At 37.8% G+C, this 14042-nt stretch overlaps 1 protein-coding gene across 8 annotated transcripts in view; it reads right to left on the bottom strand.

Moving 5' to 3' along the window:
* Window positions 1-13828, bottom strand: part of ube3d (ubiquitin protein ligase E3D) — a 64971-nt gene extending 51143 nt beyond the window's left edge. For 5 of the 8 annotated variants that reach the window (XR_012391448.1, XR_012391449.1, XM_073924973.1 and 2 more), the window contains exons 1-5: window positions 13599-13758; window positions 10547-10746; window positions 9413-9503; window positions 6699-6891; window positions 597-657 (exon numbers count right to left, since the gene is read on the bottom strand). Coding sequence is in view for 5 of the 8 variants with exons in the window: in XM_073924973.1 (XP_073781074.1) it covers window positions 597-657; window positions 6699-6891; window positions 9413-9503; window positions 10547-10746; window positions 13599-13675 (622 nt within the window). In the remaining 3 variants the exon portion in view is untranslated. 8 annotated transcript variants of the gene reach the window in all.
* Window positions 13829-14042: the final 214 nt, after the last annotated feature.

Genomic DNA, 14042 nt, shown 5'->3' with positions numbered 1-14042 from the left:
GAATGTCTCTGTGCTGATGGAAACACTGAATGTAATGTATTATGTGTTGTGTTTACAACCAGTGTTATTTTGGTATCACTGATATACCGCAGGGGTATCACGGTGGCTCAGTGATTAGCACATTTATTTGTATTATCTTTCCATTTCTCAATCTGTTTGGTGACTAAAACATTATTTTAATGAATATATCTGTTTAATAAATCTGTTTTGTTTAAATGCACCAACATACAGTGCCTATAATCACTGAGAAATGGATACAATTTTAATTTTCAACATGGGGTGCACTCAGTACTGTATGCTTGGGTCTGTGCATGTGTGTGTGTGTGAGTGCATGTGCTATATCTGTGTATGTATGTGTGTATTTGCATGTAAGCTTGTGTCTTGTGTAGATGTGTGAGTGTATTTGTGTTTGTGTTAAGTGTCTGTCTGTGCGTAGGACCCGTGGGTATGCGTGTATGCATGTGGTGTCTATGTGTGTGTTAGTGTATGCACATGTCTGTGCATCTGTATGTGTGTATATGTATGCCTGTGTGTGTGTGTGTGTGTGTGTGTGTGTGTGTGTGTGTGTGTGTGTGTGTGTGTGTGTGTTTTCATACCCGCAGTGATCTCCTCTCCCAGCGCAGTGGAGCACCTCCTGCAGGACACCAGCACACGCTTCTGTTGCGGACGACACACACATTTTTCACTCTTTGTTATATTGCAGCCATTTGCTAAAATAATTTATGCTCATTTTAAAAGACATTTGAAATGATTTAAAATCATTGGTTTTCCTCATTAATGTACACACAGCACCACACATAAACAGAAAAACACAGAAATGTTGACAAAAAAGGTTTTCATTATGGAAAATCCTAAATAGAAAGCATGTAATTAATGTAGGAGAGTTATGAATGAAATTTAATATTGATGATTAACAGGTTCTTTTAGACAGTGTTTAAATAGTGTCCCTGTATCTGTGGTTACACTCAGCAAACAACAGTGATTTCAGTGAACTGATGCAGGGGCGGACTGGCCATCTGGCAATTCTGGCAAATGCCAGAAGGGCCGGACCATTTTTTTAAATGTGGGCCAGTCAGTTTTTTATTTTTATTTTTTATTTTATTATTATTTTTTCATATGTATTGTTTTTACATGCAGGCAGCTTTTATCTCGTGTAACGTGAATATTATGATGACGTTGATGATGGTAATAATAGTAATAATAATAGTAAATGTTAAGCATTTGGCCCAATCGGTGATAGTTTCGAGAGGGGCCGACTCAATCAAAGATTACGCGGACATAATCAAAATCTGGCAAGAATGTCAAACAAACAGTACGTATGGTAATGTGGGCTGGTGTGGCTATAGTGCCAGGGCTGAATTTTTGTCCCAGTCCGTCCCTGAACTGATGAACAGTCATGTGAACACAATGGCCAATCAGCGCTGTTTAAGAACGGGCTCAAATGTTAGCGGGAAATTAACTTTTTAAAAATTTCAGTACAGACTGTTACCGAATTCCATAATCATGACAAACCTACATCCCAGAGTGGCTATAAGCAGGTCCAGACGGTATCTGCTGACGTTTTTTGCTATTTCTGCAGAGAATTTTGGTAAAAATCTGTGGATTTCTGTGGAATTATTTTGGGAGTATCATAACTAAAACCTTAATTAGTGAAATAAAAGATCATATTTTTTTAGCTTGTATTTAATGTTTAAATTGCAAATCTAATTAGATTCACTTTATTTGGTAAACTAAGCCAGTCTTTATATAATATATATACTAAAAGACAGAAAATATTACAGTACAAACTGCATTGTACATAAATCAGATGAACATTTTCATATTAGTCAATAATATTACTGTAATCAATTAAAAAACTAAATAAATATAGATTTACACACATTTACTCAAGTAAATAAACAGAATTAATGATGGGCTAAAAATGTTCACGCACGCGCAGATTCCGTGTGGGCCTAGCTTTAAGTCACTTTCCAAAACCTTTGCATTCACTGTTCCTCTCTGGTGGAATGATCTTTCTATTTCCACTCGGACTGTGGATTCACTGCTATCCTTCAACTGGCAACTAAAATCTCTCTTCTGAAAACACCTAAACCCCAGTGAATAATACCAAAACCACCTCTAGAAGCACTCTCTCTCCATCTCTAAAAATAAAAAGAAATTACTTCAGCACTAAATTCTCTGAGCACAAACAAGTTACTTTGTATAACTGTGCGTTCACACCGAAAGCGGGAAGAGCATCCAAGGTCGCCCTGGCGCCAACGCTGTCTGCCTTCAGCTCCGACGTCAAAACTCGCTACATTGATCTCGTATTTAAAGGGGCCGTTGCAGCATATCAGTAAGATTCCTGCATAAAACTTGTTTCTAGCGTGAAAATGTTGCGCACTTCTTATCAAATTCATTTAACAATGGAAGATCGAGTAGCATGTGGTGTGGCTTTGCTCCACTTAATTAATTTATAAACTTAATTAATGTATCCATATGTCTGAAATATCCTGAAGCAGCAATACTGTTTTGTACTGTCACGTGAGATTCACGCTTTTTAAAGATAAATATATATAACATTAATGCACATCAGTAACTCGCCAGTAACTTATTTAATGCATGTTCCTGCAAGAAATCATTGTAAAAAATTGAAAACCCGGCGACCGCAATCATCAAACCCTTGGGAACAACTGTGGTTGGAACTAAAGTTCACAGGTCTGTGTTCTCTGGACTCCTCTCAGGCGGTGGACGTCTTCATTATGATTGCTTGCCGCCGAACCGCGTCATAGCTCATTACCATAAAGTTGACTTGATTTCAACTCTCTTCGACGCCCACACCGGCGAAGACTCGCCGCGCTGCTCCTCGCGGTTTATTGCAGCCAGCTCTCATTGAAAATGAATGACTTCCTGCTACTTTGACGCTCTCGCCGCTTTGGGTGTGAAAGTATGGTAATTCGCACATCTTGTGTGTATTGCCTCTCCTTGTTGAATTGCTGAATGCCTCCTCTATTGTAAGTCTATTTGGACAAAGCTAAATGTATTCATTCATTTGCCTTCGGCTTATTCCCTTTATTTGTCAGGGGTCACCACAGCAGAATGAACCGCCAACTCTTCCGGCATATGTTTTACACAGCGGATGCCCTTCCAGCTGCAAACCCAGCACTGGGAAACACCCAACACTCTCATACCACCCAATTCATCTATACTGCATGTCTTTGGACTGTGGGGGAAACCAGAGCATCTGAAGGAAATTCACGCCAACATGAGGAGAACATGCGAACTCCACACAGAAATGCCAACTGACCCTGCCGGGACTCAAAGCAGCGACCTTCTTTTTTAATTATTATTTTTATATTAAATATTTTTATTAGTTTTTTTCTTGATATAACATACAATACCATACAAATATATAAAATGTAGACAAGTTCTTCACAATTTATAAATTTGTTCATCAATTTAGAAAATAAATATTTGGACAACCAGTAACATAAGTGTAAAAATACCAAAAATAATAATACAGAGCATAACAGGATAAGTAATCAAAAAGTAGGCTGCATGACGTTAAATTTTGGACAGGTTAATAAGACCAAACATAGGTTGTGCAAACTTTATTACTTTCTCTAAAATATTAAAGTGTTTCAAGCTATATTTTCTTTTTATAGACGGGCATAGCACTAATACGCATAAGACATTTATAGTTCATAAAAACGAGCGCTTACCTCATTTGACTGTGATCATTATGCGGATCATATTGCATATTCGGTTAATTCTTCAGTAGCCTTGTAAATAATGTATTTTATTATTGGATTGTTTATAAGGACTAAGCTATTAAATACTGTAATTCTCCGAATGGAAAATGCTTGAGTGGATTGATAATATATCATCATTCAAAACTTTATCCATCATGTTTACGATCAGCCCCTCACCCTTCAATATTACAGATAGATTTATCAGAGGATTTGGACATGAAAGAGCAGGCTCTCGGTAACCTTCAAGACAAGCTCGTCCCATCAGAAACGACTCTCGCTTATGACGTCTGCTTCACAGGCATTTCACGATGTATGCGTCACCGTCACATTTGTACACATGCTTTAAATGAATGCTTTTTGTCTCCTAAATTCATATAATAACGATATTAATGTTTAACTGTAAACGTTTCTGTTCAGAACGATTAAAGTTGATCTTTTTTTCGTTTTTTGTTTCTGTTCCTTGAACCGGTTCGGAGCCCTGGGATAGATACATTCATATTTCAAGTCAGGAAATGAAAATCTCCCATATACCTATTTTCCAACATTTTCTCATATGATACATTCTCAGACATGGATTCCATCCATAATTAAAGTGTAGGGCATTGAATATCTTTCCAAAACCTCAGTATTATACATGCTGCTGTAGTAATGCCCATAGTTATAAGGGTAAACTCATCTTTTGTAATATGTGGAACCTCAGTTTTGTCACCTAAAAGGCATATCCTGGGTGAGAGAGGGATATTAAATCCCAGACATCTACCTAATTGTGTTAACACAGATTCCCAAAAGGGTTGAATCTTTGTACATTGTCCTAATGCAAGTATGTACCAATCTCCTGTTTCACTTCCAGCATTTATTATCATCTAGGCATCCCATTAAAAGTCGCACTGGAGTGTGATAATACCTATGAAGTATTTTATACTGTATATATTTACCTCTTGCTTAAGCAGAAACCTTCTTGCTGTGAGGCAACCGTGCTAACCACTGAGCTACCGTGTCGCCTCATGACTAAATGTAAAAAATGTCCTCAACGCTGCGACTTGCTATTTTTGCCAGCAGGGCCTAAAAAAATGACAAACTTCATATAAAGCGACTATCAAATACAACAGCTGATGTAATATTTACTCCCGAAGGCTAAACACTCCTGTTCACTAAACATTTCATCATTTAAAAAGCGCTTTCAGTACAAAGTGCACAAATTAAATTGTCATAACAGAAATATTATCAAAAAGATTTTTTTTTTTATGGAGACCCATCTAAAAACAATCGACAATCGGTAATTCATTTAGTATAAACACAAGTTTTAGTAACAATAACTTCAACCGAAACATAACTTTGTACATGATAAAAGCAGGCTCTCGGTAACCTTCAAGACAAGCTCGCCGCAACAGAAATGACTCTCGCTTATGACGTCTGCTTCACAGGCATTTCACGATGTATGCGTCACCGTCACATTTGTACACATGCTTTAAATGAATGCTTTTTGTCTCCTAAATTCATATAATAACGATATTAATGTTTAACTGTAAACGTTTCTGTTCAGAACGATTAAAGTTGATCTTTTTTTTGTTTTTCGTTTCCGTTCCTTGAACCGGTTTGGAGCCCTGGGATAGATACATTCATATTTCAAGTCAGGAAATGAAAATCTCCCATATATCTATTTCCTTGTAATCGCTATTCATTTCGGCCAACATTTTCTCATATGATACATTCTCAGACATGGATTCCCTCCATAATTAAAGTGTAGGGCATTGAATATCTTTCCAAAACCTCAGTATTATACATGCTGCTGTAGTAATGCCCATAGTTATAAGGGTAAACTCATCTTTGGTAATATGTAGAATCTCAGTTTTGTCACCTAAAAGGCATATCCTGAGTGAGAGAGGGATATTAAATCCCAGACATCTACCTAATTGTGTTAACACAGATTCCCAAAAGGGTTGAATCTTTGTACATTGTCATAATGCATGAAAGTACCAATCTCCTGTTTACATATCCAGCATTTATTATCATCTAGGCATCCCATTAAAAGTCGCACTGGAGTGTGATAATACCTATGGTGTATTTAATACTGTATATATTTACCTCTTGCTTAAGCAGAAACCTTCTTGCTGTGAGGCAACCGTGCTAACCACTGAGCTACCGTGTCGCCTCATGACTAAATGTAAAAAATGTAAATCCTCAACGCTGCGACTTGCTATTTTTGCCAGCAGGGCCTAAAAAAAATGACAAACTTCATATAAAGCGACTATCAAATACAACAGCTGATGTAATATTTACTCCCGAAGGCTAAACACTCCTGTTCACTAAACATTTCCCCATTTAAAAAGCGATTTCAGTACAAATCGCACAAATTTAATGATGAACTGCAAGCTGTTTCTCAGTGTGTCTCCCAACTTTATGCTGAAAATGTCATCAGGCATTAAGAGGGTCATCGATAAGAACCCAGATGAGTGTGTGCTGAAGTTATTTAGGACTGAGAGAGTGCTGGAAAGCGTGTCTTTATGGCCACAGGCTACACACAGATTGAGACAGAGACAGAGAATCAATCCCTCTCGAAGACATGATCTGCTCTCCTCCGCTCTAATGTTTTTACAAGTGGATTTCCTCACCGCCTTGGCTTTTATTGCGATGAAAGGAAAGCGTCTGTCAGGCCTGAGGCTGTGTTAGAAAGAGAACCACCAAAATATCACGACCGCATGAGAAACATCAGCAGGAAGACAAATCTGGGCCTGCTAGTTTTCAGCTTAGTTTTTTCTCTCATAATTGTTTTGTTTTTGCGTCTTTCTGAACTGTGTTTTCTGGTTCATTATAATCACAACTCCACATTGCAGATTCAGTGATGCGACTATTGCAGATTCACACATTGCGGATATTGTGCAGCACTAATTCACACACAGCTACATCTCACACGATGTAAAAAGTGACATCTGAAAATGCACAATTAGGTGCGCTTCACACTGTTACCTCTGCAGCAGCCCGTGTCAGACTCTCATCGCAGCCGTCGTCCCGCAGCAGCAGAATGAAGGTGTCCCCCAGCAGGCAGTCTCCAGCTCGCGGCAGCAGTTTTCTGTTGGCGAAGGGATCTGGATGGCAGCACCAGTCGTCCACTAATGCATTCCAGTTTCCATTGGGCAAAGGAAGAACTCGTCCAAAAGACCTTTAAAGAGACAGTTCACCCAAAAATGAACATTTACTCAATTTAAGTTCCTACATTGACTTCTCTGATCTTAACTAAAGCTCTCTAATGTGTTTTCCTCTGTAGAGTCACTATGTGATCATACTCCAGAGTTATAGACCGTATGTGTTGGATTCAGAGTCTTCAAGTCGCCAATAAACAGTAGTTAAGATTGTCCTTTTTTCTGCTATCGTGACGTACATCCACTTGAAATGTCCTGAAATGAGAAACAAAAGTAGGACGGGGCATGATTTCGTCCTTTGGGACCCGATTGGAAAGACAAGGGCTGCTAACAAAATGAAGGAAGATTGACGAATGGACAAATTCTGATAGACAGGCCCTAAAAAACTAATAGCCCCTCCCTAAAGGACTAATAGCCCCTCCCTAAAAGACTAATAGCCCCTCCCTAAAGGATTGATAGCGCCTCCCCAAATAGCTGATATCCCCACCCTAAATGACTGATAGCTCCACCCTAAAGGAGGGATAGCACTTCCCTAAATGGCTAACATCCCCGCCCTAAATGACTAATAGCCAATCCCAAAATGATTGATAGTCCGAACCTAAAGAACAGATGGCCCCACCCTAAAGTATTGATAGCCCCTCCCTAAAAGACCGATAGACCCGCCCTAAAGAATGGATAGCCCCTTTCTAAATGGCTGATAAAGCCCTAAAGGACGGATAGCCCCACCCTAAAAGATGGATAGCGCCTCCTCAAATGGCTGATAGTCATTTGATAGGGCTATCCATCATTTAGTGCCCTAAATGAGTGGTTGTCAAAGTGGGGGTCGGGCCCCCCGAGGGGTCGCGGGGCAATGAAGGGGGGTCGCATGGTGATTTCCAAAAATCTATTTATTTTTATTAAACCATAAGAATTAACATATTTTATCCATAACTATACTGAAAATAAAAATAGTCGTTTATAGTTACTATATACTATGTTACTATAGTAGCTTATAGTTACTAGTTCTATTGGATTGCGACCCCTGGGGTAATTACATTATATTAAAAGGCAGCAATAGCGTCAGATGCATTTTGATTTTATAACATCAGGTTATACTTTCTGGCACATTTAAAGCACTGACACAAATTTAATTGGTGTGTCTGCGTCATTGCATGCAAGGTTTCTGTATTTATAACCACCTCAGAGGATATTGGGGGTCGCGAGTCACAGGCATTGTTTTTTTGGGGGTCGCGGGCTGAAAAGTTTGGGAACCCCTGCCCTAAATGATGGATAGCCCCTCCCATAAGGATTCATAGCCCCACCCTAAAAGACAGATAGTCCCGCCGTAAAGGATGGATAGCACCTCCCCACATGGCTGATATTTCTCTAAATGACTGATAGCCCTTCCCAAAAGGATTGATAGCCTCACCTTAAAGGACTGATGGTTCAGCCCTTAAAGATGAATAGTGCTTCTCTAAATGGTTAATATCCCCACCCTAAATGACTGATAGCCTCTGCCAAAAATACACTACCCTAAAAGATAGCCCTACCCTAAAGGACTGATAATCACGTCCTAAAAGATGGATAGTGCCAACCCCAATGGATGATAAAGTCCTAAAGGACTGATAACCCTAGCCTGAAGGATGGATATTCCCGCCCTAAAGGACGGATAGCGCCTTCCCAAAAAATGTATATCCCTGCCCTAAAAGAATAATAGCCCCGCCCAAAAAGATTGATAGCCCCACCCTAAGGGCTTACAGTCCCGCCCTGAAAGATGGATAGCACCTCCCCAAATGGCTGATAAAGCCTTAATAGACCATGGGCCAAAGTCAATGTAAATTTTATTTATATAGCACTATTTAACACAACCAGAGTTTGACCAATGTGCTGCACAGTACAAATCAAAACTTAGAAAAAACTAATATATAGATATATATAAAAAATTATAGCTAAAACAACTAATTTTCACTGATTAAAATGCCAAATCAAAGAGGTAAGTTTTCAACCTAGATTTAAAAATTGATTTGATTAATTATTTGATTAAAGATTATGTTTAAATTAGTTTTTACAAAAGATTTAAGTAATATTTAACACAGATCCATATACATACAGATACATTTAAACATAAAAATATGAAAAATAAATTTAGATTTCATGACAACCTTAAGCCAAACATCAAATTCCCCGAATAAAAAGCTTAATTTCCATAATCTCTAATGAATGTAAAAGCAGGCTGCAGTTATGCTTATATTTAATAATACTATAATATTCAAGTAATGTTAAAATAAAACATAATATTTTACTATATAATAATATTGATATCATTTTACATAACTTTAATAGACACTATAAGAATAACAATGGATGATTTACTGTACCTCAGATTTTGACAAATAATTTTGACTTCAACTTAAGCGACAACCAAAAATCCCTTATATACCATCCCCCATGAGCAAATGATGACCGAATCTTCATTTTTTGTTGAACGAAATCCTCTGAAATACTTTAATACTCTGAAATAATGTAAAAGAAATCAGTAGAACCAGTAGAAACACTGCTGACCTGTGTTGGAGCACTCTGGAGCCACAGGATTGGCACAGTACGGAGTAACTCTCATCGACTCTCAGCTGGCCAATCACACTGCAAGGAGATTCTGAAGAAAGAAAATGAATTATGTTTATACAATATTGATAACATTAAGACTTGCTGCTTTCAGAAATCTCTTTAAAAGGGTCAAATGAACAGCATTTATTAAGGATTAAATGAGGTTTTCTAAGTTTTAAATTAATTTTTTTAATCAGCTGACTCTCAGCTGTTCTGACATATAGTTCAGTTTAGGCTTAGAGCAGCAGGTCATGTTACCAGAGTTTTCTTTGTTCTTCATTAATCTCTGTTAATCTGTTGAGTGTGTGTGTGTGTGTGTAGCTCATGAACTCATTACTCAAATCCAATGAGAAGCAATCAGACAATCAGAGTCACTTTTCCTGGGTAAGTGAGTAAAAGCGGACTGTGAAGCGTCCTGTGAAGCGCTCTGAAATCTGCATTGTTATTTTATGTTTGGCGTAATCTTAACTGAAACATGAAGACAGGGTGGAGCATAGTCTAGCTCCTCCCCTTTGTAAAAAAACAGCCAATAGAGTCTTGTTTGAATACAGCTCAGTGAGAGTGGTTGAGCTCAAGCGCATCAAATGAAACGCAAATGAGATGCCTTGAGGGGGCGGGGCATGTAAGAGAGCACTTGATTGGTCAGAAGATTTGATTAGAAACTGAATTTTGAAGTGACGAGAATAAATTGATCCATTTAAGGCGGTAGCGACAAACTGCAAGCTTTACATCAGTGTTTCTCAACCATGTTCCTGGAAGACCACCAGCTCTGCACATTTTCCATGTCTCCTTAACCAAACACACCTGATTCAGATCATCAGCTCAACAGCAGAGACTGAAAGACCTGTAATGGGTGTGACAAAGGAGACACCCAAAACATGCAGTGTTGGTGGTCCTCTAGGAACATGGTTGAGAAACACAGCTTTACATGCTTTTATCAGTTTTATATCTTCTAAATGCAAATGTTGTCACTGTTTTAGTGCGCACTAGCTTATAGATATGCTAAACACTAACAATACTGATGCTAACATCTAAAAACATATCTTTTTATTTCATGGGACCTGTATTGATGTGAAAGATCTTAGCGTGTACCTGTTGGCTGCTCCACTTTTAGACGCAGTCTGTAATGGGAGCCTTGTTCAGAGTTTGCTGGGCTTTTCTGCTTCTGCGCCTCCACCAGACTGACTCCAGGTGTGAGGGTCACCTGAAAGCTGCTGTCAGGAGTCTGGATGTTCAGGATGGAGTCTGGTTTGGATTCGATCTTCACATCTGCACCATCACCGATGACGTCACTGCTGAGGAGGTCAAACGTGAAGTGAAGCCCTAATCATACGTACAACTACACTGTAAATAATGCTGGCTTCCACACAATCGATGTGTTGGGACAACATGAAGGAATTCATTCATTCATTCGTTTATTTTTCTTTTGGCTTAGTTTCTTTAGTAATCAGGGGTCATCACAGCGGAATGAACCGCCGACTTATCCAGCATATGTTTTACGCAGTGGATGCCCTTCCAGTTGCAACCCATCACAGGGAAACACACATACACACGTACTCTTCACCATCAGCACATGTTTTGTGAGGGAAACCAGAGCACCCGGAGGAAACCCAAACAAACAGAACATGCAAACTCCACACAGAAACGCCAACTGACCCAGCCGAGGCTCGAACCAATGACCTTCTTGCTGTGAGGCGATAGTGCTACCCACTGCGCCACGTGTTGGTGTGGGTTTCCTTCAGGTACTCCAGTTTTCCCCACAGTCCAAACACATGCGCTATAAGTGAATTGAATAAACTAAATTGGCCATACTGTATGCGTGTATGAATGTTTCCCAGTACTGGGGTTGCAGCTGGAAGGGCATCCTCTGTGTAAAACATATACTGGATAAGTTGGCGGTTCATTCCACTGTGGTAACGCCTGATGAATAGTGACTAAGCCGAAGGAAAATAAATGAACGAATGATTGAACTTGAACAAGCAGCAATGTTTTTGAGTGTAGTCTAGATTAAGTAAAATCTTAATGAGTTAAAAGTTAGGGTAGACTCTCTCAAGAAACAATTAAGTGAGTTTATTTAACATAACATTGGATTATTCAACTTAATATACTTTCCCAGAGATGGGTTGCGGCTGGAAGGGCATCCGCTGCGTAAAAACTTGCTGGATAAGTTGGCGGTTTATTCCGCTGTGGCGACCCCGGATTAATAAAGGGACTAAGCCGACAAGAAAATTAATGAATTAACTTAATATACCATTATATTATGGGGCTGCCGAATTCTTGATTCTGATTGGCTGATGAGCAGGCAGTTATTTTCAGATAAAAGCACAGCTGAAGTAGTTCCGGCAGGTTTTTAAGCAAATTACAGTTCCATATCTCTACGCCGAATCTAAATGATGAGTTATTTCACAGCTACAACACACAAATCACATCAGAGCACTCTAAAAAAACAAAACTTTACATTAGACAGCTGAGTAAATCCATTTTTTACAGTCAAAACTTTGGATGAAATGTGTGAGAAACTACAAAAACCTGTTAGATAACCATTTCTCTGAATTTTAAGAGGCTTAAAAACTAAAAGTGGAGTTGTAGCCAGTTACTTGGAAAAACTACATTTTTCTAAAAGTAAATATAACAGCATTAAATAAGCTGTCTGTTGCTGAAATAAAGTAAACGCTGCGACATTTGTCTCAACAAGTTATTATTACATTGTCTAACTCAGTGCTTCCCAAAGTGGGGGTCACGAGACAATAACATGGGGGTCGCTTGGTGATTTTAAAAAGTCAAATAACTTTTATTAAACTATTAGAATTACCATATTTTATCATGGAGGATGATCTGTGATTGGTGGTCTCCAAACCTAAACTAAGAATAGACTAAACATAGAATAAACATTGTGCCCACCAGCCTCATTGGGTAAGGTTAATATTAAATAAAACAAATTAAAAAATGACTATAAATATTTTAAGCAAATTACAGTTCCATATCTCCAATCTAAATGATGAGTTATTTCACAGCTACAAGACACAAATCACATCAGAGCACTCTAAAAAAACAATACTTTACATTAGACAGCTGAGTAAATCCATTTTTACAGTCAAGACGTTGCATGAAATGTGTAAGAAACTAAAAAAATCTTTTAGAGAACCATTTTTTCAAATTTCGTGAGGCTTAAAAACTAAAAATGAAGTTGTAGTCAGTCACTTAGAAAAAAATATATTTTTGTAAAGAAAATAAATTAAACGCTGAGGCATTTGTCTCCTCAAGTTATAATTAGATTGTCTAACTCAGTGGTTCCCAAAGTTTATATTCGCACATTTGTTCATTTAGCAGTCTCTATATTGTTTACCATGTTACTTTGAATATTCGATCGGAATTAGCATGCAAGTTTGACTTCTAAACAATATTAACACTGTCTAATTCACTGTGAACAATGTTGTACTTTCATAATCATTTGCTGCTAAAGTGCTAATATGATTTCCCTATTTAGAATTTGCAAAGAATACTTTTCTGAAATTATATTATTAAGGAGAATGTCTGAATATCTCAATTTAAACCAGCTTTACCTCTATGGAATTATGTGGAACCCTGCATATTGTACAGTGCATGAAGAGACTTAGGATGAAATGTGTTAGAAATCAATTTCTTCGATTTTAAGAGGTCTAAAGTTAACAGCAACGTTAGTCATAAAGTTATTTTTCATAAAGAAAATATCATGGCGTTAAATAAGCTGTCCAACTATCTGGTCAATACTGCCATCTAGTGTTTCATTGTGGCATTTCTAACTGTTTTATCTTATAGAGCTAGTGTAAAAAATAAAACAGTATGCAATAGTATAATATATATAATTCAGTATACTATATAAATAATTTTAAAACCTAGCTATAAACATTTAAACGACTATATTTTAGTACTCTCTAACTTAGTGTTCCCAAAGTCTGCCTCCTGAAATTGTATAACCTTTTATTCCAGTAAATAAACTCAAAATAAGCTGTAACGTTACCCTAGTACGTTAAAAGAAATCCCGTTGAATCCCTGGGTGCTAAGTGTAACTGTACATGACATAATTCACTCACATACACTGATGAAACACTGCATTGACAGTCAGTGACTATGAGAGAGCCAAAGTAGAAGAGAAAAACTTTACCGAATGAACAAAAGGCCGCTTTGCAGCTTCTGTCTGAGCTCAATAAAGAGGACATCTGTGTTCGCAGTCTCTTCCATTGGTATTTCTTTACAGAAGCTATGGATTCATCGATTCTACTCATAAATCCCACGCGACACACAAAACAACGTGACGACAAACTGTCTGCGACACCGTCATTTCATATTAAGAGTCTTCAGAATTCAGTTTGCATCTGTTCAGTGTTAACGTTACTTTTAAAAACATTTTAAAAAACGCTGTTTTCAAACATATTTGGACAGTTATTATAATTATTTTATTTTAATATATAAACAATATATGACTGGGCTTAGCCCGCTTACATGCTTTAACTATTCCAAAACATATGAGAACGAGCGTAAACGTTTTAATGTAAATTTCAGTGAAGAAAGATTACAGATTTTTTGTTGTTTTTATTTATTTTTTTAT

The sequence above is a fragment of the Danio rerio genome, chromosome 16, assembly GCF_049306965.1.
Source record: "Danio rerio strain Tuebingen ecotype United States chromosome 16, GRCz12tu, whole genome shotgun sequence".
Taxonomy (NCBI): Eukaryota; Metazoa; Chordata; class Actinopteri; order Cypriniformes; family Danionidae; genus Danio; species Danio rerio.
The sequence above is the reverse complement of the archived record's forward strand: the minus strand, read 5'-3'. Positions and strand labels throughout refer to the sequence as shown.